At 36.3% G+C, this 27,004-nt stretch overlaps 1 protein-coding gene and 2 long non-coding RNA genes across 3 annotated transcripts; 2 read left to right on the forward strand and 1 right to left on the reverse strand.

Moving 5' to 3' along the window:
• The first annotated feature begins 2,924 nt into the window (after positions 1 to 2,924).
• Positions 2,925 to 4,043, forward strand: LOC149657561 (uncharacterized). Its single transcript, XM_089844582.1, has 2 exons — positions 2,925 to 3,529; positions 3,616 to 4,043. Exons 1-2 carry the CDS (start codon positions 3,235 to 3,237, stop codon positions 3,705 to 3,707), a joined length of 387 nt encoding a protein of 128 aa, XP_089700708.1. The 5' UTR covers positions 2,925 to 3,234; the 3' UTR covers positions 3,708 to 4,043.
• Positions 4,044 to 16,133: 12,090 nt separating this feature from the next.
• Positions 16,134 to 17,199, reverse strand: LOC149657562 (uncharacterized). The gene is made up of 2 exons (XR_016369993.1): positions 16,455 to 17,199; positions 16,134 to 16,384 (listed from the first exon to the last, which is right to left on the reverse strand). It is a non-coding gene; the product is annotated as an uncharacterized LOC149657562 (long non-coding RNA).
• A 1,417-nt stretch (positions 17,200 to 18,616) lies between these two features.
• On the forward strand, positions 18,617 to 20,272 carry LOC149657563 (uncharacterized). The gene is made up of 3 exons (XR_016369994.1): positions 18,617 to 19,731; positions 19,800 to 19,909; positions 19,983 to 20,272. It is a non-coding gene; the product is annotated as an uncharacterized LOC149657563 (long non-coding RNA).
• Positions 20,273 to 27,004: the final 6,732 nt, after the last annotated feature.

Consider the following 27,004-nt stretch of genomic DNA (forward strand, 5'->3'; position numbering starts at 1 on the left):
GTTGGGAAGGCAAGGTTTTCCGCGTAGCAGGAGTTTGGTTGACTGTATTCGTTGGCGTTGTATTAGAATGTGACGTAGTAGGTTGTTCCAATATTGGACTAGTGAATACTTGGTTTTGAGTATAGCTTTGATTCATTGAGTTAGGTAATTGTACCGTTTCTTGGGTTGCAGGTGCGATTCTTTCTAGTATTTGGTCGAGGTGTCTTCTCCAAATCATGTGTTCTTGAGTTTCTAAGCGATATGACAATGGTACGGTTCTTTCAATTATTTTGGCAGGTGTCCAGCTAGGTTTTGGAGTTCGGTAATCTCTTGCGTAAACGGTATCACCAATATCAAAAGTCTTATTGCTGGATATGTTTCTTTGAAGAACTTGGGAGGTTTGTTGCGATCGTACTTTCGCGTTGATGTCCGGCTTCATGAGCGTCAGACGTGTTCTCAGAGATCGTTTCAAGAACATGTTAGCGGGAGATTCCCCGGTTGTGGAATGTGGAGTATTTCGGTAGGTCATTAGGAAATCGTCCAATTGTTGTTGGATGGACGTTGAAGGATGTGAGTATTTCATTCCATTTTTCAGCGTCTGGAAGAATCTTTCCGCGAGTCCATTAGTTGAAGGATGAAAGGGCGCGGAGAAAACGTGTTTAATTCCGAAATTTTTCGTGAAGTTTTCAAATTCCAAACTGGTAAAACAGGGTCCATTATCGCTGACGATACATTCAGCTGATCCGAATCTTGTAAAGATGTTGGTCAAGTTCGCGATAGTTTGTTCTGACGTAGACATAAACTTCCGGCCATTTTGAGTGAGCGTCGACAGCGACGAAAAACATATGACCACGAAAAAGGCCTGCATAGTCTACGTGTACCCTTTGAAATGTACATGGATGCAGAGGGCTTTTGGCGGGAGTCTTACTGAGTAGTTGACATTCCGAGCAGGATTTCACCTGGCGTTCTAAATCTTGGTCTATCCCCTTCCAATAGACGTAACTACGGGCTATCGATTTCATGCCAACAATTCCCGGGTGATTTCTATGTAGTTCTTCTAGTACCTTGGGTTGACATTTTGACGGAATAATGAATCGCATTCTTCGTAATAGACAATTTTGAGTAACGGTCAGATCTTCTCGTTTAGAGAAATAAAATTTGAGATCTACCTCCTCCTTCGTTAAAGTTGGCCAACCATTTAAGGTATAGTCCAAAACTTTGGATAAAAGTGGATCACAGCGTGTTTCTTTGGCAATATCATGACTAGTGATGGGCAAACAGCTGAGTTGCTGAAGGTTAAATAGGTCGGCACCGTCAGAAGTGTCTCGTACCGTAACGGGTAACGGAAGGCGCGAAAGAGCATCGGCATTAGCGTGACTAGTACCTGGTTTGTATTTAATCTCGTAGTCATGAGCAGCGAGCATAACCGCCCAACGTTGTAGTCTCGACGCGGCCAAAACCGGAAGACCGGAATGGTGCCCGAAGATTTTCGTTAAAGGACGTTGGTCCGTGTAGAGTGTGAAATGTCGACCGTAGAGGTATGCGTGAAATTTCTTGATGCCGAAAATTATCGATAAAGCTTCTTTTTCAACCTGTTCGTAGTTTTGCTCTGTTTTCGTCATCGTTCTCGAAGCGTAAGCGATGGGGCGCTCATTGCCATCAGGCAAGAGATGAGGCAAAACGCAGCCGATACGATAAGGTGAAGCGTCGCAGGACAGAATCAGAGGTAACTTAGGTGTATAATTTACGAGGACGTGATCGGAAGTTAGTTCGGTCTTAATCGCTTCGAAAGAATTGTTACATTCTTTGGTCCATTTCCACGGTTCGTTCTTATTCAATAGTTTGTGTAAGGGATGCAGTTTCATGCTGATGTTTGGGATGAATTTGCCATAGTAATTAACTAAGCCGAGAAAAGAACGTAATTGTGAAATGTCCGTTGGAATAGGTGCATTGAGAATTGCGTTTATTTTCTTGGCATTTGGGTGTAAACCCTTAGAGTCAATTGTATGTCCCAAACATTCAAGGGATTCGACAAAGAATTTGCATTTGTCTTTCCGGGCTCTTAAGCCAAAATCTTCTAACCTTTGTAGGGTTTTATCCAAGTTTTCCAAGTGCGCGTCATCTGTTTCGCCAGTGATGAGAATATTATCCTGGAAGTTGCTGACAGCATCTAAGCCAGATAATACTTGTTCGAGAGCTTTCTGAAAAATCGCCGGAGATGAAGCTATCCCGTAAGCCAATCGGTTGACCTTATAGAGACCTTTGGAGGTGTTGATTGTCAACAGTTTACTTGTTTCCTCATCCACCGCGATTTGCATAAAGGCCTCACTGAGGTCTATTTCAGTGTATCTCGTGCCTTGTGTTAACTTTTCGAACATTTCTTCTATTCGCGGCATTGGATGTTGATCTATTTGTAAAGACGGATTGACGGTTACTTTATAGTCCCCGCAAAGGCGAATGGAGCCGTTAGGCTTAACGATAGGGACCACTGGAGTAGCCCAGTCACTGAAGGCTGCTGGAGTAATTATCTGTTCGTTTTCCAAGCGTTCTATTTCCTGATCAACCTTTGGTCTAAGAGCGTAAGCAACATTTCGGGCTTTACAGAATATGGGCGTAGCACCATCACGAAGATGGAGGTGGGCTTGGAAGGTTGCCAATTTGCCGATGGAAGAACTGAAGACTTCCTTATGTTTTTCCAGAATGTCCTTTAGCTTGTCCGGTTGTTCATTGAGAGACAAACAAGAGACGTGGTTGTGAGATAAGGTCAAATTTTTCCAGTCTAATTTGAGCTTACTAAGCCAGCTTCTTCCGAATAGAGGTATACCATCCCCCTCTAGAACGTAGAGTAATTCTTTTATCTCTTGGGAGCCATAATGAACCGAAACGGAGATGACACCTAGTGGTTTAACTGATTTTTTTCCTATATGTAGAGAGTTTCTTTCTTGTTGGTTCCAAAGGAGTATGTTGAAAGATCTTATCGTAGATAGTTTTGGGAAGTACAGAAACAGCGGCTCCTGTATCCAGTTCCATGAATAAGGGTTTCTTATCAATCAGCAGATCTATCATGATGGGAGAGTCTTCTCCATGAGTTTCTGAAGTTATTGTGTACAAATGTCCTCGAAAGGAATCGTCGTCTTCATTTTCGGAAATGACGTCGTTGGTTTCCGAATCGAGCGAATGAATATTGGTTTTCTTACGTTGAGACGTTCTTCGCTTAGCGTCCTGAGGTGAATTCTGAGATCAAGCACGTTGAATATGACCGTGGCGTTTGCATCTGTTGCATTGGGCGCGTTTAAAACGGCAAGAGACCTCCGAGTGATCATTTCCCCCGCAACGGGAACAAGCAGGTCTACCTGTATCACCCCTTCCAAAACGAGAGGACTGAGGCCTGGGCGAGGGCGAGGCGGTAGAGCTGGGCGGACGGTGTGCAGAACGGTTACCGCCGACGCGAAGAGCGTTTACGGTGTTTCCCGTAACGGAACCATGAAGTTCGACGGAGTCTTTGGCTGCGATTTCCAGAGAGACAGCGATCTCGACGGCTTTCTGAAAGGTAAGGGCACTTTCTGACAAGAGACGTTTCTATATACCTTCGTTGACCAAACCCGAAACGAATTTATCCCGTAAAACATCGTCTAGGTTTGCGCCAAAGTCACACCGAACCGACAACTGTTTCAGTTCCGCGACGTACGCGGACACGGGCTGGGAAGCCGATTTCCGGCAGCGAGTAAACCGAAAGCGTTCCGCGACAAGCAAAGGCTTAGCGAATAAATGATCGCCGAGAGTTGTTTTGAGTTCGGCCAAAGTCTTACTTGAAGGCGCGGCTGGAGCCGTGAGATTACGTAACAAAGTGTAGGTACGTGGGCCTAATAAAGTCAAAAATGTGGCCACCTTTTTATCGTCAGCAATATCGTGAGCGATGAAAAGAAGTTCCACGCGTTCCATATAGGTGGGCCAATCACATGTAGTGGAGCCGAAAGGTTCGACGAGCATAGACAAAGCAGCCGCCATTTTGATGCGTAGCGATAGGGTGCGGTCGGTACGGAATCTCCGTCGCCAGTTGTTATATCTTTCTTGCTGATACTTCCAATGAGTCGATCGAGTATTAATCAGAGCCGGATTAATAACTTATACTTTGGGTTCTTTGTTTAATTAAAGACAGAGTTTATTAGGGCTTAGTTACATTGATAATTAATACTGTTAATTTACTTTGGGAAAAGCGTTAGGCTGTACCTAACGGAGGCTAGAGCGCGACTGACATTTTTGCTATTCTCCTTACTAGAGAGAGAGAGAAGCCAGAGCTTCAAAACATGGAGAGGCTGGCGCCATCTATATGTTACAAACATAACAATGTTCACCGTCTACGACAGAGTAGAATTAATTATAATTTCAATTTCCATCTCTGGAAGTGTTCTCCAAAACCTATTTAACAACTTACGATATTTTTGTCCTTAATTGTCAGTAAATCATTAATATGAAATGAAGAAGCTGTTTTTTCGCAAACTTTGGAAGTATTGATGGTTCCACAATGTGGTTTAGTGATTTGTAATGGCCGACCGGTATATTATGTAGATGATAGTTTTCGTATCTGGTCAGTTTTCCATCTTTTCGTTCAACCTGGTATGTTAAGTCACCTGACTTGGGGTTTTTAGGTTTTTTAAAGTTACCTTCATCCAATGAATCTTCAGGTGTTTTTCTCTTATTCGTTTTGTATATTACATTGTAGAAGCTGTTTGTATATGTTATCTCTACTAACGAAATTTCCCATTGTCCTTGTAAATTAATAGGATCCGGTAGTTTAGTGATGTAACTACCCATAGGGTTATTAGGGTAGATATCCATACCAGCGTCGCTAGGTAGCGTTAAATAGAATTCAGATTTTCTCGACATTTTCGGCTGTCACCCAAGAGTTCTGTGATTTAGGTAAACCGATATGCGATACAAAATATTCTAATTTCTCTTTTCGCTTACGTTTCTTGAGTATAGAGTCTATCTTAAACAGTTTGGGTTCCACAGTTCGAATGAGCTGATCACAGTAAAACAACCCGCTTATATGCTTGTCGTCCAAATCTTTCAGACGATATAACACTGGTTTTCTGAAACTCAGAATAGAGGAAATGACAAATACTTCCGTCGAGAAATTAGGCTCATAACCTTTAGAAAATTCTGGTTTAAGCTTGCTTATTCTTACAAAATCACCGACACGAAATTTGACATCTTTTTTAGTAGGCTTAATAATATTTATTTCCCAATAAATTGGAGGCCAACAAGAAAAGGAGTAACTCCCAGTACAAAGCTTATTACTCAATTCAAGCTTGTAAATGTTTGTGTATACTCCCAGAACGTTAGATGGGGAAACATTATCGGGTGCCATTTTTATTACGGAATGATAAGAGGCATTGTAGCCTTTAACTAGGTCTGTCAAATGATCTATATATCTATGAAAATTGAAATGAGTCAAAATTTTGAAAATTCGATGTTTCAAAGTTTTGATTAATCTTTTTACAAAAGGACAGTGGAATTTTTCTGACGTCATAGAACCGTATTTGATTTAGTTTTTCTTTATAAGTTTTTGTGTACTTGAATTAATAAATTCTTTTCCTAAATCGGACCAGATGGCTTTAGGTTTGCTTTGTTCGATGATTATTTCGAGAGCTTTCGTAGCTTCGGCAGCGTGTTTTCTTTTCATGGGTACTACAAAAGCTTTTCGGGAAAAGCAATCAATGCCTACCATAAGGTATCTGTAGTTATCGATGTATTTGGCGATTGACCCCAAATCAGCTAGATCAACTTCGACCCTATCCGATATATTAAAGACAGGGATTTTACGTCTTTTGAATTTATTTATAGCAGTTTTATGTAATGTGTATACGTCTGTAGATTCTAGGGAAGATTTAACTTCGTTTCTCGAAATGTCAAGATGTCGTACTGCTTGGTACAAAGGTTTAATCCAGTGAAGGCGGCTTTGTGTTTACTATTGAGATAACTGTCCTTTAAGGTTTCTTCTTTTTGGAGCTGCGATAGACCTCCCATAACGTCTTATTATAAGGTTGTTTCTTCAAAATTAAAGGGATCGTTATATTGTCAAATGTTAATCTTTTCTTCGCTTTTAAATAAGTTGGTGGTCGAAGTTTATTCTTCTGAGGTACAGAGCTGGGTGACACCGTAATGAATGTTCGAGTCCGTTCGCTTAGAATATCCAAAACATATATTTAGGCTAAATCAGAGTGATATATAATTTATCTCAACTACATTATATGCTGGGACAAATAATAGATTAGCGTAAAATAATAATCTTTTAAATATATGTATAACAACTTCGCAATATCTTTAAAATAGGGTAAACAAAGTCGACATTAAATTTTCAAGTGCACTTCAATATATCATTGCCTTATGCTAATTTATGAACAATATTTTGGTTTCAAAAGCGCGATGTTTGAGACTACTTCTGACAAACAGACCCTCGATGTGGAATGCTTTGTCCAGTTTCTAGAAGTTCTAGAGTCACAGCACCCACCAAATAGTAAATTTAAAAACACTCCGTCCTTCGAAAATATACCCGCGAAGAGCCTCCTGTGGGCGTTAATTGAATTTGGTATAAAATTTCCAACCACCGATTGGGAGACGCTACTACAAAAAGAAAAAAGAAAAAAGAAAAAAAGATGAGCCCGAAAAGGGGTGGCAATTAATCGAGATAAGCCTTTAAACTAAACTTAATCGAGATAAACCTTTGAACTAAACTTAATCGAGATAAACCTTTGAACTAAACTTAATCGAGATAAACCTTTGAACTAAACTTAATCGAGATAAACCTTGGAACTAAACTTAATCGAGATAAACCTTGGAACTAATCTTAATCGAGATAAACCTTGGAACTAAACTTAATCGAGATAAGCCTTTAAACTAAACTTAATCGAGATAAGCCTTTAAACTAATTTTAATCGAGATAAGCCTTTAAAATAAACTTAATCGAGATAAGCCATTAAATCAAACTTAATCGAGATAAGCCTTTAAAATAAACTTAATCGAGATAAGCCTTTAAACTAAACTTAATCGAGATAATCCTTCAAACTAAACTTAATCGAGATAAGCCTTTAAACTAAACTTAATCGAGATAAGCCTTTAAACTAAACTTAATCGAGATAAACCTTTGAACTAAACTTAATCGAGATAAACCTTTGAACTAAACTTAATCGAGATAAACCTTTGAACTAAACTTAATCGAGATAAACCTTGGAACTAAACTTAATCGAGATAAACCTTTGAACTAAACTTAATCGAGATAAACCTTTGAACTAAACTTAATCGAGATAAACCTTGGAACTAATCTTAATCGAGATAAACCTTGGAACTAAACTTAATCGAGATAAGCCTTTAAACTAAACTTAATCGAGATAAGCCTTTAAACTAAACTTAATCGAGATAAGCCTTTAAAATAAACTTAATCGAGATAAGCCATTAAATCAAACTTAATCGAGATAAGCCTTTAAAATAAACTTAATCGAGATAAGCCTTTAAACTAAACTTAATCGAGATAATCCTTCAAACTAAACTTAATCGAGATAAGCCTTTGAACTAAACTTAATCGAGATAAACCTTTGAACTAAACTTAATCGAGATAAACCTTTGAACTTTACTTAATCGAGATAAACCTTTGAACTAAACTTAATCGAGATAAACCTTGGAACTAAACTTAATCGAGATAAACCTTGGAACTAAACTTAATCGAGATAAGCCTTTAAACTAAACTTAATCGAGATAAGCCTTTAAACTAAACTTAATCGAGATAAGCCTTTAAACTAAACTTAATCGAGATAAGCCTTTAAACTAAACTTAATCGAGATAAGCCTTTAAAAATAAACTTAATCGAGATAAGCCTTTAAAATAAACTTAATCGAGATAAGCCATTAAATCAAACTTAATCGAGATAAGCCTTTAAAATAAACTTAACCGAGATAAGCCATTAAATCAAACTTAATCGAGATAAGCCTTTAAAATAAACTTAATCGAGATAAGCCTTTAAACTAAACTTAATCGAGATAATCCTTCAAACTAAACTTAATCGAGATAAGCCTTTAAAATAAACTTAATCGAGATAAGCCTTTAAACTAAACTTAATCGAGATAAGCCTTCAAAATAAACTTAATCGAGATATGCCTTTAAACTAAACTTAATCGCGATAAGCCTTTAAACTAAACTTAATCGAGATAAGCCTTTAAACTAAACTTAGTCGAGATAAGCCTTTAAACTAAACTGAATCGAGATAAGCCTTTAAACTAAACTTAATCGAGATAAGCCTTTAAACTAAACTTAATCGAGATAAGCCTTTAAACTAAACTTAATCGAGATAAGCCTTTAAACTAAACTTAATCGAGATAAGCCTTTAAAATAAACTTAATCGAGATAAGCCTTTAAAATAAACTTAATCGAGATAAGCCTTTAAAATAAACTTAATCGAGATAAGCCTTTAAACTAAACTTAATCGAGATAAGCCTTTAAACTGAACTTAATCGAGATAAGCCTTTAAACTAAACTTAATCGAGATAAGCCTTTAAAATAAACTTAATCGAGATAAACCTTTGAACTAAACTTAATCGAGATAAACCTTTGAACTAAACTTAATCGAGATAAACCTTGGAACTAAACTTAATCGAGATAAGCCTTTAAAATAAACTTAATCGAGATAAGCCTTTAAACTAAACTTAATCGATATAAGCCTTTAAAATAAACTTAATCGAGATAAGCCTTTAAAATAAACTTAATCGAGATAAGCCTTTAAACTAAACTTAATCGAGATAAGCCTTTAAACTGAACTTAATCGAGATAAGCCTTTAAAATAAACTTAATCGAGATAAGCCTTTAAACTAAACTTAATCGAGATAAGCCTTTAAACTAAACTTAATCGAGATAAGCCTTTAAAATAAACTTAATCGAGATAAGCCTTTAAACTAAACTTAATCGAGATAAGCCTTTAAACTAAACTTAATCGAGATAAGCCTTTAAAATAAACTTAATCGAGATAAGCCTTTAAAATAAACTTAATCGAGATAAGCCTTTAAAATAAACTTAATCGAGATAAGCCTTTAAATCAAACTTAATCGAGATAAGCCTTTAAAATAAACTTAATCGAGATAAGCCTTTAAAATAAACTTAATCGAGATAAGCCTTTAAATCAAACTTAATCGAGATAAGCCTTTAAAATAAATTTAATCGAGATAAGCCTTTAAAATAAACTTAATCGAGATAAGCCTTTAAACTAAACTTAATCGAGATAAGCCTTTAAAATAAACTTAATCGAGATAAGCCTTTAAAATAAACTTAATCGAGATAAGCCTTTAAATCAAACTTAATCGAGATAAGCCTTTAAAATAAACTTAATCGAGATAAGCCTTTAAACTAAACTTAATCGAGATAATCCTTCAAACTAAACTTAATCGAGATAAGCCTTTAAAATAAACTTAATCGAGATAAGCCTTTAAACTAAACTTAATCGAGATAAGCCTTCAAAATAAACTTAATCGAGATAAGCCTTTAAACTAAACTTAATCGAGATAAGCCTTTAAAATAAACTTAATCGAGATAAGCCTTTAAAATAAACTTAATCGAGATAAGCCTTTAAACTAAACTTAATCGAGATAAGCCTTTAAACTAAACTTAATCGAGATAAGCCTTTAAACTAAACTTAATCGAGATAAGCCTTTAAACTAAACTTAATCGAGATAAGCCTTTAAAATAAACTTAATCGAGATAAGCCTTTAAAATAAACTTAATCGAGATAAGCCTTTAAACCAAACTTAATCGAGATAAGCCTTTAAACCAAACTTAATCGAGATAAGCCTTTAAACCAAACTTAATCGAGATAAGCCTTTAAACCAAACTTAATCGAGATAAGCCTTTAAACTAAACTTAATCGAGATAAACCTTTAAACGTAAGTAAAATTAAGGTGAAATTAACTCAAAAGTCAAAACACGATTTATTTGTTAAATTCATGGACACCTTATTTAATTAAAATTAAAACTACCCTTATCTTTCACCCAGTATCAATTGTCCTATTTAATCTTTACAATTAAATGAGCACTTAAGTCCATATTTAGACCCATTTCAAGTCCATATTTAGACCCATTTCAAGTCCATATCTAGACCCATTTCAAGTCCATATTTAGACCCATTTCAAGTCCATATTTAGACCCATTACAAGTTCATATTTAGACCCATTACAAGTTCATATTTAGACCCATTACAAGTTCATATTTAGACCCATTACAAGTTCATATTTAGACCCATTACAAGTTCATATTTAGACCCATTACAAGTTCATATTTAGACCCATTTCAAGTCCATATCTAGACCCATTTCAAGTCCATATTTAGACCCATTTCAAGTCCATATTTAGACCCATTTCAAGTCCATATTTAGACCCATTTCAAGTCCATATTTAGACCCATTACAAGTTCATATTTAGACCCATTACAAGTTCATATTTAGACCCATTACAAGTTCATATTTAGACCCATTACAAGTTCATATTTAGACCCATTACAAGTTCATATTTAGACCCATTACAAGTTCATATTTAGACCCATTACAAGTTCATATTTAGACCCATTTCAAGTCCATATCTAGACCCATTTCAAGTCCATATTTAGACCCATTTCAAGTCCATATTTAGACCCATTTCAAGTCCGTATTTAGACCCATTTCAAGTCCGTATTTAGACCCATTTCAAGTCCGTATTTAGACCCATTTCAAGTCCATATTTAGACCCATTTCAAGTCCGTATTTAGACCCATTTCAAGTCCGTATTTACCCCCATTTCAAATTCGTATTTACCCCCATTTCAAGTTCGTATTTACCCCCATTTCAAGTCCGTATTTACCCCGATTTCATGTCCCAATTTAAAACCCCTATTAATCTCATATCAAACCCCTGTTCACCCCATTTCAGGACCATGCGCCTGATTTACAGGAATATTTTTAGTCTTTTTCAGTGGGACTTCACTTCCTTTCCTATTGTGTTTGTACACGTTGAAGGCTCTCTTATTATATCAATCCTGACTGAACACGATTTTAAGTAAAAATGTTAATGCCGTTAAAATTATCCAAATTAACTCTTTTGGGCAACAAGTAATGGAGTCAGATTGGTTTTAATAATGAGCATGTTTTAGTTTTTAAAACATAACTTAAAAACCTTTCTGAGGTCTGTATGCACAATTTTTTAAAAATACATGCTTATTGGAAAATATTTCATGGCATAAGAATTTTATTTTTATTTTACAAACCGAGATTAATATTAGGTCATTACTAATCAACTCGGGCCTTTTACAAAAAATCGTTTATTTTTCAAGGTCCCTCAACAAAAAACGTTGAAAATATTGCTTGTTTTATAGGTCGGGTTAGGTAAGGCATATGTTAGTTAGGTTACTTGTCATTGAGACACAAATTTCAAGCATTGTACCTCTTAATAGTAGACATAATGTTATAAATTTAATAAAAAAAGTTCAATAATAACAAACGTTTTATCGTTGACAGCGTTTAAAAATAAAGATATTTGCTTTTAATAATATGTGGTTTTTCATTGGCACTATATTACGTTAGAAAATTATTTTTGGGAACTCATTCTATGTTCAAACTTCGTTTAAGTTCGTTACAGTGTTACGTAATTTGACTTAAAAATTAAAATAAGAGAATCGCTTTATAACGGTGCATTTCTGCGATTTAAAAATATTTCATTCTTCTAAACTATAAATTTTGCTTAATGGTTTACAAAATAGATGGGATTATTGCTCATTTTACATAACCACTGAAGTTAATCAGATGTTAACGGGCGTAGATAGAATTTTAATTTAAGCCAAGATGTTTGTCCCATTAGACCAAATCCAAAACCGCCAAATTGCGGTAGTTTTCAGCCGAATTGGAATTCGGTCGTAAGGCAGGCAAGCGGTTAATTACCATAGTACAATTAACTTGAAATGGGTCAATAGGGCCTTAAAAAAGGGGTAAATAGGGTCTTTAAATGGGTAAACAGGGACTTGAAATGGTGTATTGACCGGTTTGTTTTACACCATAAACGTGGTGCTAAATATGGAAAAAATAAATATTTAACAACTATTTCACTTCACTTGGTTTAATAATGTGACAGAGGTAGCGTACTTTTTCCATACTTTTAACACCATTAAACTAAGTAATATAGAAGTTCAACAGATTGCCTAACAAAGATGTTAAAAACCACTGTAAGTGGTGCATAAATGCCTAATATTTCCTTAATACTTGCAAATAATATTAGCAAATGGCGTGAATTGATCATAAAAATGGGGTTAAAGTACACCCTAAATGATGTCTTTTTTGGCACCGGAAAAAACAGCATATATGGTGTTTGAATGCACAGTTATATTTTAGAGTGCAAATGTATGACGGTGAAGCAAACATGATTATTCAAAATTTAATTACATTAAGACTGAAGTGACAGATATTATAAAAAACCGTCTTGGTTTGGACCAAGGCCGAAAAAACAAACGATATGTTTGAGGTTTATCAATTGACTGAAGTTTCAGATATTGAAATTTTTTTCTAGTTATTTTTATCCACTCAATCCTTAATCAATATTTAATTCAATCAACTGATTTTACTGTTAATCGATCTAGTCCCTCTAAATTAATTGAAAAAATTACATATCTACGCTTTTTCAAGAACAATTACATTTTCCGAAAACATTTTATCATGAAATTAATTATTTTAAAGGGATTTCGTGTCGATGCTAACTAACTTGTAAGCACCTTGACCAACATAGTTTTAATTGTTGCTGGCTTGACAAATTTTCAAGTTTGCACCAAAAGAAGTTTAAATCTGTTTTAAGTTGTTGATAAGACTGTCGTTTACAGTGAATGTCGTCTACTTAAGACAAAGCAACAAAGTTTATCCTGCGTGGTTAAGGGTAAAGATCACATAAACAGAAATACTTCTCAGTACCAATGACTTGTTATATACATTTCCCGCGGAGATAATATGGTTAAACACATCATTCATTACTAGTTTTGCCAAGAAGGTCACATTTAACTCCGACACCCCCTCCCTTCCTCTATTTTCCCAATATATTGCATTTTATAATCACCAGTGGTTCCAGTGTATGGGTCATCTGAGCCGTCGCAACACACTATATTATATTACCATATAGATCGAAACCTTTTCACATTAGTAAACGGTACATGACACTCCGGACTTGCCCGCCAACCTTATTAACCTAACACTATAAAACATTCGTGTACATGAATGGTTATGGTTATGGCTTGACACTCGCTAGCGCCCGAACGACCGATCACTCAGTGTAATCGGTGTACAGTACATTTGTAAGTGAGTTTGGAAATTACATACAGAGTAACTAAAACACAAGTGTGATCCCGCCATTGGGGTGTTTTCTCTCTTTCATTTTCTCGCTCGCTTAGAAGCACCGCTATAGGCAGTGCTAGTTGACTAGCCTCCTGCCCGTAGTGAACTTTGGCACCGTCTGGCGATGACCCTTGGTGCGAGGGAGAATACACCCCAATGGTGGCCTCGCCCCTGTGTTTTCCGAAATGATCTTTACGCTTGCTAAAATGATTACGCGTAATACGTAACCGGTGTAAAGTAGGGGGGTGACGTTTCAAATGAAGACTGAATTATGACCAAGAAATTCTAAAGTATGGAAATGGAAGTTCAAGTGCAACTTTACCTTCATAGAGGCGACAATAGAAATGTAGCATTTCGATATACGAAATTTAATGTATAAATTCGCGCAACACCCTGGTTTGGCATCAATTAAATATTTACATTTTCCTTTCGAGTTATGCCAAAGTTCGCTTGCTCTTTTTAGACATCCAGTAGAACATTTCAAATATTCAATACTGATCCCTCAACACGTACTCCCTAGAGCTCGGAATCGGATATCCATTATCGTTTGTTATTCACGTTTATGTCTACAAATTATTCGCGGTTAATTTACCCAGATTTAAAATATAGTAGCTTCTATTTTATAGGTTGGCCTATTCGGTTGTAGGTTGAAAGATGTATTGTTTGCAAGCCCATATCAATCAACTGTATCCATTCGGATAAACGTTGAGTAAGTTACATTATGTATAGATAAGCTTACATATTACGTAACGTGGTAAGTTTTCTTAACTGTACATCAAAAACTAGTAAATGTATAACGTTCGTTTAAACTAAAACACTGCAAAGCATTAATATAATTGAGATAAGACCGATTGCCTATTAATCAATTATGAACCTGGTTTCAACATCTTATGTTAAAATAAGTATACAGTACAGTCATAATTTTATGATATTTGAACTTTGTGTCCTTGTTCTTGGCTAGAATCTGAAGTTATAAAGGACGAGTAAAGTACTATTCTCAATTACAGACGTACTTAAAAGTCATCATAAGATACTTGTACATGTCCCTCGAAGTCACAATTGTGCAGACAATGCCTCGTTAGTTCCTTTTCTGGTTGCTCTTCATTGCTAATTAACAATGTAATTGCGCAAACATCCAGTGAATTTATACATATTTATTTCAAAAAAACATTGGTTGTTCACATTAGTAATGTATTAACAAAAATACTCCGTTTCCACCACTATTAAATACAAGTGAAATATAAAATCCTGTCTGGTGTCATAGTAAAACGCTTCCAGAAAAATGTCCCTCAAAAGCAACTGACGACCCTTTAGTGAAAAAAATTCGCTTGCCATTTTGCTAACCGTTGGGTAAACTTAATTATTGACCCGTAATGGTACAGCTTGTTATGATATTATTCCACGACAATACTAACCTTAACCAGGTCTATACCTTCCACCATTCGAGTTTGTCGGTGTGAGGAAAAGGATGTTCATGCTTGTAGTACTTGAGAAGCACTGAGCCTTTGATTATCCTTCGAGATCTTTCGGATGGACGCTATACAAGTCGTCAAGGCCAGCGAAAGCTCCGTGAATATCCATTGTCGACGTTTCACTGCAATCATAGTATGCCTCCGCCCCCTTTTTACCAAACCTATAAGCTTGCTCATGGCCATGATAACCGCTGTGACCGGCACCCAGAACACCTGAACCCTTTTGCGGGCTGGCAGTCGCGCAAGCAGATCAAGGCAACTGTGCACCAGTTGAGAAGTTATCTGACACTGGTTCAGCGCTTCCAAGGAGGCCTAACTGTCAGAATAAATTCTTACAGTCCGTCCGGTATAACCTTTATTGACGCAATAGTCCGCGCAATAACAGATCGAGGCCTTCCCCGTCTGGAACACACTTGCATAGGTGTCCAGACTCTCAGAAAAACCGACCTTTGTGGTAGTAACCGGCACCAGCGCCGGAATCAGCCTTAGAACCCCGGTACCAAGAGGCATCAGGTTAGTCCACTCGGACTGACTGGGGAAAGTGGGTGCTGATTGGCTTTGTAAAATCAAAACTGGTAACGGTTTTGTCAGAGCGCATCGTCAGCGACGGCTCAAGTGCGGCATGCTTCCAAAAGAGCTTGGTATGGCTGTGATCCCAAAGTCTGGGTACCCGCAACAGCGATTTTTGTAGAGCCTGTACTCACCCATGACAGCCTCCTCCTCAACGAAGAGATGAAGAGGAAGCTTATCCAGGGTCGATCTCATGGCCCCGTGCCCCAATGCAGGCCAGCCGGCACCGTTTAAGACGTGTATAACAAATATATTAAAGAGAGACTGAGTACATTATGCCTCTATATGTAATCTTTAAGTAATTTAATCCCAGAACTAGCTCAACTTTTCAAACTAAAGACTACAACCTAGAATAACTTGAATAACCGAACTTTAAGAGGTTATGTTCTTCTGCAATCGATTCGCGGAGATAAAGGTTAGTCTCCTAATATGCTAGGTAGATGGGGGTACATAGCACTTAAGCAACTGACAGAGAATATAATATGCCAGGGGTAAATAACGAAAGGAGTTAGAGACGCTAGCTTCCGTAGTGTAGAATACAGTGGGACTTTCAAACGTAGACACAGAAAAGAGAAAACGCCTCGGTCGCGCCGTCTATAATTCAAAATAAGTATGATATTTTCCAACCAATAGCGTGGCAGCAAAGTTTCGAAAGTCATGCTGGGATATCGATTTCCTCCTGTCTGCTAGTTTTCGTCTGCTAGTGTTCGTCTGCTTACGACTAAGTGACAATTAGGCTTAGAGTAAAGTTTATTCATTAAGGTGCACTTGAATTAGAAACATGCAATCTTAAAGTTGGTAAATTCCTTTTTCGATAATGAAATGGAATTAAAGTCGTTTTTGCATCCTTCAATACAGTTTTAGTTGTTTTAATTTCTTTAGTCACAGATACAGTCGATGATCCTGATCCCACAGTTCCCACTGGCACTGACTCGGAAAAATCACTAAGCCTTAGCTCACTGGGCCGACTCTGTAACCGCGCACTTACGGCAAAACAAGTTTGAACACATTTTGAGGATTTCCCCGGCTTCAAATTGCAAATTGTTGACTTACCTTTCTTCTTTAAATCGCTGTTTACTCGCGATTGAATATAATAACTATATTGGGTTGATTTACGAGACAACTTCACAACATCGACACCCGCCATTTTACTTTACCCAGAATACCTTGCGGTGCGAGATTTTAAGGCAAAACTTTTAAGGTTCTGGTCTTATTTACAATACAGTTCCAAAGATGGCACTACGTTAGTTACAAATTCTATGACGTTTCAAGGTCCCACTGTATTCTACACTACGGAAGCTAGCGTCTCTAACTCCTTTCGTTATTTACCCCTGAATATGCTAATAGCCCACTACATTGGTAAATCAAAGAAACAAAGAAACCTAAAGCTCAACTCATGTGCACGTCACTATGGTCAAATGTCAAAAAAACCAATTCTATTGGTACAGAGTAGACACCGAGAAGATTATAGTTGCATTTTACTTTAGCTACAGTATTGCCAATGCTTGATTCCAAGTTTGAAATCACAATGCCTTCAGGACCACATTTCTCTACACTATTGCAAGAAGGCTGGGATTTAGGGTGGTCATGTGAGCAAGGCAACTAATTCCATTTCCAGTTCAGAATCTAAGTCCTATTTGTGGCCTTATCTGGTCAAGCTTCTTCCTAAACCTTTTGTTATCAGAGGCATTGTCCACTGTAAAACATAATATTACTGTAGTGTGAACTAAGAGTGTTGAATAGTCTAGTTTCTAATGAATGGGACCTATACATGTTGTTTCTGATTAGTCTGCTATAAATTAAAGGACATTTTTCTAGATACAACTAAGTGGGACGTGTAAAAAAAAATAAGGGGTCTACACTATTTAGTTACGGATATATGGGCCAGTGTTGTTCTTGGTAGTACAAATGTACTTTTTTAGTACATTTTCAAATTTCGAGTACGAAAAATACATTTTGTATTTTTGGTAGGTTATTTAGTACTTTTTGGAATTTCTAGAATGGGAAGTAATTTTTAATTTTTTTGGGGGACGATTTTGCACTTTTTTGAATAACGACGAGGAAATTAATATCTTAGTATTTAAAAAAGTTGATTCTTTTTTTGGACGAACTTAATCTGGCGGACACCTTGTTTTATTTTTCAACTCACTTCCTTTTTTTAAAAAAAATAAGTCTCTACGCATGGCAAAAAAGCCAAAAGGAAAAATGAGCCAATCACTCATCGTTCTTTTGTACCCTTTGAACCCTTTCCCTGGAATTTTTTTTTCCAGAGTGGCGCTAAACTTGAGTGGGGGTCCGGGGGAAACGACTAAACGTGTTACTGCTATCGGAGTAGAGAGGTTAAGCATTCCTTAAAGTGTTAGAGTCACCAAAAATCGCTATTTTTAAAACTAAAAGGTTTTATTCCCATCTGAAAGATCAAATCTTTCTTATTCAGAATATCTATTTATATAATGCATTATAATTTTTCAAATATTATTAAAACCAGGGCTTTCGGAACCTACTCGCAGAATTTTTTCAAACTATTTTGACAGTTGAATACTCCATATACCCCTGTTGACGTCACGATTCGAGCGCGCGTGAGCCAGCGGCACGCGCGACTCCGCAAGTCCTATTTTTTTATTGATTGGTGGCGCTTTCAAAGTGACCGAATTTGACGCGCGCGCGATGTTTAAAAACTAGGCTTAGCTCTCGTAATGAAATCTGTCTCGCGCTGGTCAACCTCTTATGACGTCACCAGGGGTATATTTATAATTCCGTTTAAATGAGGTATGTGAAATATCAATTTTCTTTTTCATATTACAAAATGAATCAATTTCTATAAGACTTTTTACCTTGGATCTACTGTTATTATAACCCAATTGATGTTTTAAAACGAAAATTAGCCACTTTTCAAAAAACGTGGCACTAACACTTTAACGCTTGAGACTCTTGATGTTCCCGTGGTCTATTTAGTTTTAATTACTTGGTTTTAATTAAAATGGATCGATAAAACAATTAGAATAAAATAAATAGTATTCCATAAATTAATATAAAAAAATAATCTTATAATTATATTTAAGATATTTTGTATCTTAGATGGCGCGCTAAGCGTTTCGGAGGGGGGTGAAAGTTAAAAGTACGTTTTCCCCCCTTTTTTCTGGAAAAGTACGTTTTAGAGTTGAGAAAAGTACATTCCCAAAATTGCTAAGAACAACACTGATATGGGCCTCTTAAACAATGACCCTTAAAATAGGGAAATAGTCCCACACGTGAAACAAGACATCATCCTGGCCTTCTGATTTAGAAGAAATACAGCACTTCGATATTACCTTTTGCGCTACAGCGGGCCACTGCTAACTAGTCTTTGTTATAACCGCGCCTTTGCTAGTAGCTATTAAGAGAAGCGTCACGTTTTTCCCAACTCGCTACAATGTTATTGAATCTTTATCTTGTAGAAATAAATGGATTGCAGTGTACTTGAGTAGGTAAAATGAAGCTAAATGAAAGTGTTGCAGTGTTTTAACATCTTTCAAAGACTTCTATCTCTTCTAAACAAGATGGGCAGGCTAGTACGTATTACTGCAAGTTTGAAACGTTTTCCTTGCTTTAGGGGCCTATGTTTGGGTGCCCGTATATTTGTAATTAAATATTGTAGGCGGCAGGTTCTAGGACATTTTGCTCTCAGTTTGACCGAACCCAGTAGAAAACTAGTTGGCCCAACACCAAACCTGATCAATCGGCCCGAAATAATTATCAGACTGTCGGTCTACAATACTTCATGTCCGAGCAATTTAGTAGGCAAGGTGCATTCCACGTCGTGTTTTGAGTCGTGTATCCGACTTAAGGTGGTTTGAAGACGTTTACCGACGTCTAACCGATTCGGACAACTAACCGCCTGTACCGACAATAATCCGACTACAAAACGGATAGAAAATGCTACTAGGGAAAGAACACACGTTAAAATTAGCTCAAGAAGCATGATAAGAGATATGAGATCCTGATAAACAGCGACATTGAAGGCGCTTTTGCAGAAATGCGGTTGGGTACAAACAAAACAACCCTCAAAACGAATACCACGGAAACGGAAAAACAGGTGAAGATAATATGCGGGCTGTTGAAAGAATTGCCATATTTGAAGTCTGACGTTTTTAAACCTGTTTATGCACTGGATATGGACTTCTCCTGTTTATAAAAGTATGATTTCTATTCATCTATAGGTATTAGCTATTGCAATTCACCATTGATAATCGCGATCAGTATTATATTTGGGATGTTTCTTCTCAACGTGGTATTTCAAGTTCCCTGTCCTTATGTTGGTCTTGGATCCTTGGGTATACGACGCACTTTTGTAAGAAATAGTTACTAATTTTGCACATAATATACAACAAATAAGACGTTGGTACTTATTTATCACAGTGCAGTCATTTTGCAAATTGTTTTGCCATGGTAAGACTCTCGATATGAGATGTTGAAATGCCGCCAACAGTCACTTCACGTTTGTGCAACGTCAGGTTGCGACGATTCAGGTAAACTGAGTTCTGAAGAACAACCTGTAGCCATTAACCAAGGTCTACATACACTAACATTCCGAAACACTAGTACCACCGTTCACGACCACCCGAGTGACCCGCCAGATCATTATAAACTGACAGTTGAAAATCCGTGTTAATGCATCAGCTTGCAGATAACGGATTAAGAAACGGTTAAAAATGGATAACTACAAAGCATTAACTTAACTCTGAATAAAAAATAGTATTGCAAAATCGGATTAGATAAGGTTGCTGGTTTTTTATCAAATTATATACACCTACTTTAATTGCAGATTAAACTATCCGGTAACAATATTATTTGTAAATAAAGAAACGTATTTAATTGACGTTAAAAATTATTATTTAATTATTTTATCTGTTAATTAATGCTCTTAAAACGTACGCAAAAGATTATGTCTACTCCTTTACGAATCCAAAATTACGCTACGAAATCGTGAACGGATAAAATTACACATTTATGGTTTTGGTTTCGAATAAGGTTTTTGGAAAATATAGATAGGCTTAAATTATTTGAATGGATAGATCTGATTGATATTCAAGAGATCGTACCTAAGCAACAAAAGTTATACAAATTCCGAGCTCTAGTACTCCCTTCAAAATAATTAATTTCATGATAAAATGTTTTCGGGAAATGTAATTGTTCTTGAAAAAGCGTAGATATGTAATTTTTTCAATTAATTTAGAGGGACTAGATCGATTAACAGTAAAATCAGTTGATTGAATTAAATATTGATTAAGGATTGAGTGGATAAAAATAACTAGAAAAAAATTTCAATATCTGAAACTTCAGTCAATTGATAAACCTCAAACATATCGTTTGTTTTTTCGGCCTTGGTCCAAACCAAGACGGTTTTTTATAATAGATCTTATGTCCTGCTTTGTTTTATCACTTAATTTTAGATTTCGTAACTGTTCCTCAGTTTGCGCACATACTTCTAATAAGTCCACTTTTTCTTGATGTATGCCAAAAGTTAACCCTTTAGTCAGTAGATTTAGTTCTCCCTTACTTAATTTCCGGTTTGATAAATTTACTACGTTACATATAATTTCTTTTTAATTTTCTAAATTTTCATTTAATTTTTTCCGATACTAATCTATTTAATTTATTTATTTGCATTCTTTTATAATGTGTATTTCTTTCTATTCTAAATAGTTCTATTTGGTTTAAGATATAATTTAACGTTTTAAAGTCTATACCTGTTTTCCAAAATCTTTCTGGCTGATGATGTAATTCTTCAATGATGTCCTTGTTTTTCTTTCTTGCCTCATTTATAGCTTCTTTTACGATTGCCTTTTGTAATTTTGTTGTTTTCTTTATAATCCGTTGGGACGATAGTTTTGTTTTACAACGTAGACCATAGGGGGTAATAACACTGTCCATGCATCTATGCAAAAATGTCGTTTTGTTACTCAATTTCGCGAGTTTTTCCGTTAAATGTTTAATTCGATAAAAGATCGACACGCTCATCCTGTCGTTAACATTATCATAAATATTAAAATTTAGATCCATGGTTCATACAACTTTATCTGCTACTTCATGGAGGATTTTTTTTTAAACTTTAATTAAAAGTGTTATTTACGGGAGCTTTCGGACTGAAGTCAACAGCAATGTATTAATTAAACATTTTAATTGTAACAACGGCTGAAGAGGGACCGCGGTCCGAAAGCTCCCGTAATAACACTTTTAATTAAAGTTTAAAAAAAAATCCTCCATGAAGTAGCAGATCTCATTTTAATTAATTTATAAATAAAATTAATAAACATTAATTACTTGCTAGACAAAAGACCCGAAACCGAGCCTAAAATATCCCTGTAAACATTTTTCTTTAATGTAAACGAGCTAGTGGCTAATTTTAGTTTTGAAGGAAACCTAGCAGAAGAAGTGAAAAACATGATTCGTCTAATATTTAAAAGGTTGAAATTATTTAATTTGCTTTTTTTTACTTTTCTTGCGGCCACTAACCCCTTAAGTTTCAACTATTTAATTACCTCTTACAAATACAGTTATTTCTCAAAGGTTGAATACCTCTTATAAATACAGTTATTTCTCAAAGTTTGAATTCAAAGAAGCCAAAAATTATAACTTTGGACGAGGACATCGACAACGACGAAGACGAAGACGAACTGATGAACGATAATATGGATGAATTATTGATCTGCTGTTCTTATTTTAAGGCTATAGTCCCATAAAATTTGGGATTTTTCACGTTTTGACTAGTTAATTCCATTTCCTCTCCAAAGATTGTCCTTTTTATTGACGTTCCAAATTTCTCCTATACAGCCACCTCCTATTGTCGGGAGGGACCTTTCATATACATCGCTAGACTGAAAGGTAGCAATAAGTTCATTAATTTGGCATGAGGTGTAAGTTAATCTCAGATTAAAGTTATCAAGGGGTCAAGCGGTCTTTTGAGCCTTTTAAAAGGCAAATGAGCCTAAAGTTCATTATATCTTTGACACCATATCTGATAGGCAAAAACATGACGAGAAAATATAAAATCATGGTTTCATATTCAGTAGGAAATCAAAGATGATTTAAACATGTTACTCACGTTCAGAGATTTGTCACTGGATGCGTTTCTGTGCTTAGACTCTCCTCTTCGATTGAGGCACCAAGCTAAAAAAACACTCGCTCCGAGTAGCACGTCAATAATAGTAAATAGTTGTTTTTGGACATTCAAGGGCTCATTTTCAAAGCCACACTTTTTCTTGAAATAGTCAAAGTTTGGCCTCCTGATGGTATGTTATCGATTGGGCCTGTTATCAAAACAGCATTGTCCAAAACGGCTTTTTCATAAACGCGTTTGCCATTATAGCCATTTCTCGTTTTAGCGCGTTTTGATTACAGCGTTTATATCTTGAGCGTTGTTTCGTATTTTGAAGGTATAAGTATTCGAGCTCGTCATTATCTATCCATTATCCACGTTATTTTATCCGTAATCCAGTATTATCAACAGAAGTTGTATATTAAATCGAATTATGTCCACAACATTTATCTATAAATAATCGATTATTCACTAATTTACGGATAACGGATGGATTATGCCGGCTCTAATTAGTATTGATTTCAGCTTTAGGTTTGAATTTTAATGGTTGTCAAACAAACAGTTTCGTGGTCTAGTTTGTTAATGCGTTATAATGTTTGGTTGGGATGGGTTTTTGAACTCCTATAAATTACCTTCCACCTTATCCAAAATATCCTCCTATTAATTAGCTGCCACCTTTTCCAAAATATTCTCCTATTAATTGGCTGCCACCTTTTCCAAAATATTCTCCTTTAATTAGCTGCCAACTTTTCCAAAATATTCTCCTATTAATTAGCTGCCACCTTTTCCAAAATATTTTCCAATTAATTAGCTGCCACCTTTTCCAAAATATTTTCCTATTAATTAGCTGCCACCTTTTCCAAAATATACCCTTATTAATTTGCTGCCACCTTTTCCAAAATATATTCCGCAAACCTGAGGATCACAAACGGTTATGAAACGCTGTAGTGCTAAGCCGCTGGTTGGGAAAATAGCGCTGTATTGAGAAACGCTGAAACAGCAACCGCGGTTTTGCTTCCACACGGTTTTGCAAACCGCTGTTTTGGGCACCGCTTTATTCCAAAACGCTCTTTTGAAAACCGCACAACTACCCGTGAACCCTAATGACCAACTTCCATTGAAAGCGTGCATCTAAACTGCTTCGCTGTAATTCCATTATTTTCAAACCTTTTTTAGGTCTGTGCTTTTCTGAGTTAATAAAAAATAACTCTACCAAATGTTCTATGAATGATGGAAGAGAATCACGCAACTGTTCGTGAAGATTGATAACATTTTGTGAGCTAAAGATTTTGGGCAAAGCTACTTCTATTAGCTCAATTACATCTTCCGTTTTAATGCTCATTTGGGCCTTGGGAGGCACGTGTCTGCTCTCTGCGTCTCTAAAATGTAAATAACTACTCAGTGACCCGGTTTTTAGGCGCTTTTCAATTGGTAAAGTATTATGTATCCCTCCGCTCAGGGTTTTCCTCAGTTTTGTTTCACAATGGTAAGACGACATTTTGTCCAACGCGGGACATTATTAAAAACATCATTTAAAATAGTTTTCTCGTGTATTTAAACCCCTTTAGTTTCTTCCAGCGGGGCGGGTTCCAGTTTTGATGTTCCATCATTGGACACTTCAATCGAGTCCAGATAGTTTTCACTCGCGACCACTTTGACGCAAGACATTCTTATCTACTTTAAAATTCTTTAATTCAGGAATAAAAATCCTGGCTCCTTGTAGTTTTAAAAATTTAACCAATGTTTGCCTCCTAGTTGCCTAGTTTCTAAAATATCAGCGGAAGGCGTACTATAAAATGTTTTTAGGTGGAGACTGGAGATTTGGTGAAGGATAATGACATCATGTGTGATTAATATTTATTAATAAGAACATTGTTTGTGAAAATAACATTGCAAATAATAGCTCAATTCTTAAAACCAGTACCGTTCTTGATTTTTCCACGGAGAAATCGAATGTTTTAATAACACCACCAAATGCGCACGAATCTTGTACGGAAAACTACCAAAACAACCGATAATAGAACCCATCCTATTATAAATGAGAACTATAATAACAAAATAGCTCCTACGAATGAGCTACATTAAGTTCAAAGTGAAGAAATGTTGAGCCTTCGAGAAAGAAGGCCCGAATTGGTTGAACTTCTTCCCAACGCTTCAGCGTTGTTAGAATTTCAAACCGTAGCCGAAACAGTATCGTGCCTTAAGATTCTAAATTTGCAACGTCTTTTTTGTGTTGTCAGTCCAGGATACGTTAATCCTATCGCTAGCGTTTGTTTACACGCAGAACTTTCATCCGAAACTGTTGTTGTCGTTTCATCCAAACATATTACAAAAACCATTGAAGAGGGAATAATTCAATAAGATGGTGGAAATAACTTGGTTGATAAACAACTTTAGAATATCCATTACCAAAGTGGTTGAATCGTTGAAAAATGCCCGTGATAAAATCGAAAATTGTTTGCCATAGCTTTATAATGCCGCTGCGACCCAAGAATCTTCCCCATTATAACACCAACCACCACCTTCATCTCATACAGATTTAACCTTAGTCGAAACCCGTGTCCAGTAGCTCAACAGCACCTAAAAGGAAAGTTTCCTTGTCGGAGTATCGCTTGAAAATGAAAGAAATTGTTTCCAAGATTGGTGGTAGTGATAATATCAACAATGGTTTAACGGACAATGGTGTAAGTAGCAAAATGTCACATTTTACAAACGTCTTCGACTTTTTTACCTCTCCGTGTGACGTAGTCCAGGAGAGGTTCTGTAACGGCCGTGTCTGTGTGTGTGTCTGTGTGTCTGTCTGTCTGTCCGTTGTTAGACCCACGTGACCGCGTTCGCAGTTTGCGTATCGGAGCAAACGTGTTCGCCATTTCCGAACTGCTTTCACAGTCACGGAAATGGCTCCTCTACTTGAGTTCTCACACCACCATATTCTGGTCTTTGTCCATCCAACACGGACACCAGTCTGTTCTAATCACCACCATCTTCTGTTCTTTGTCAATCCCACATTGTCACCAGTCTGCACTTACACTGGCTTCTAACACCACCATCCACTGGTCTCCCGTCTATTCCACATAGACATCAATCTGTATTATTGGCTTCTACTCCATTATCATCGTTTGGTTTTAGGATATACGCGGCGATCAGCTAGGGTTACGAGAAACGTCTAGCCTCCCTAAGGTGAGATCGCCACCAAAGGTTTTCGCAATTGCGCTTTTTCCTTACTATTATAATGGAAACGAATCGTATATATACCCCAAAATTTGAAGAAAGCGGGCAAGAGGGGTACCCTTCACTTTAAACGTCAATATTAGCAAAGTTTGAGATGATGATAGGTATAACTTTATTTTAAACGATTTAACTATTATTAATGTTAATTATTGAAAATTAAAATAATTAAAAATAATTATATTTATTTAAATATTAAAGATAAACCTCTCGTGCAAAGAGAGAGATTATCATTGCCTCCTATATCTACCAAGGCCCGTGCATGCGATATATTTCCTTCATTGCCTCCTATATCTATCAAGGCCCGTGCATTGTGATATATTTCAATAATTGCCTCCTAGATCTATCAAGGCGCGTGCATTGTGATATATTTCATTCATTGCCTCCTATATCTATCAAGGCGCGTGCACTGTGATATATTTCATTCATTGCCTCCTATATCTATCAAGGCCCGTGCATTGCGATATATTTTTCAAAACAACAACAAAAATGGGAAGCTCCTCTCAGAAACATAATAATTTCTTTTCTCTGTATATGAAATGAAAATATGGATAATATTGCGCTCGTTCTTTAATGGTATGAATCCTTGCCTGTCCATAATTATTTTACGTAGGAGTAATACGTTTTTAGCGCGAAGTCTAGAGAGGATAAACATAAGCGAGATTGTTTCGGAAAAAATACTGCTTCCACTTATGGGTTTATACTCCTTGTTACTGTTGTATAGAGTAATCATGATAAAAGCTTAAAAATTACGAGAGGACAGACCTATTTTATCCTCTTGTTTTATTCTTAATAAGAATCTAATTTAACAATTTGTGTCAAATAATATTTTTTGGCGCTAAGATTGCTTTAAAAAAATCCAAACGGTTAGGCATTGGTAAAAAAGACAAATGATATTTTTCAAATCTAATGAGATAACGCCCACCAGGATGAAGATTGCCCCTTTTTATCCGCGGGAGCCATTCTTAATGAGAATTTCGATGCTAGTAGGTTGTCAATTAAACTACCGGTATATTATTGTTGTTGGAAATTGGATATTAAGTCAAATTAAATGGATGTAAAGAGCCAGCAGGTTTTTGCTGCTTCTATTTGTGAGTATTTGATTTTTGTATGTAAAAAGGAGGAAGATAATGTTGAGAGTAAGGATGAAATGCGGAAGCGCAAAGCGCGGGAAAGGATGAGGGCAAAAAGGTCGACGTTTTCATTGGATACTTAAGTTTATATAAGGGTCATTCCATATGGTTTCACCTAGGCATAACACCATGTGTCGGCCGATCCTTATAAAAGTTGGCACACT

Source organism: Phalangium opilio, unplaced genomic scaffold (assembly GCF_054372755.1).
Source record: "Phalangium opilio isolate 3A_F unplaced genomic scaffold, DU_Popi_V2 ptg000077l_1, whole genome shotgun sequence".
NCBI classification, from domain to species: Eukaryota; Metazoa; Arthropoda; class Arachnida; order Opiliones; family Phalangiidae; genus Phalangium; species Phalangium opilio.

What these genes read in the sequence shown, in the direction of transcription:
- LOC149657561 (XM_089844582.1), top strand. Translation starts at nt 3,235, where the DNA reads ATGACCGTGGCGTTTGCATCTGTTGCATTGGGCGCGTTTAAAACGGCA. An exon ending in TCTCGACGGCTTTCTGAAAG is followed by an intron (nt 3,530 to 3,615) that starts GTAAGGGCACTT and finishes AACATCGTCTAG; the next exon opens with GTTTGCGCCAAAGTCACACC.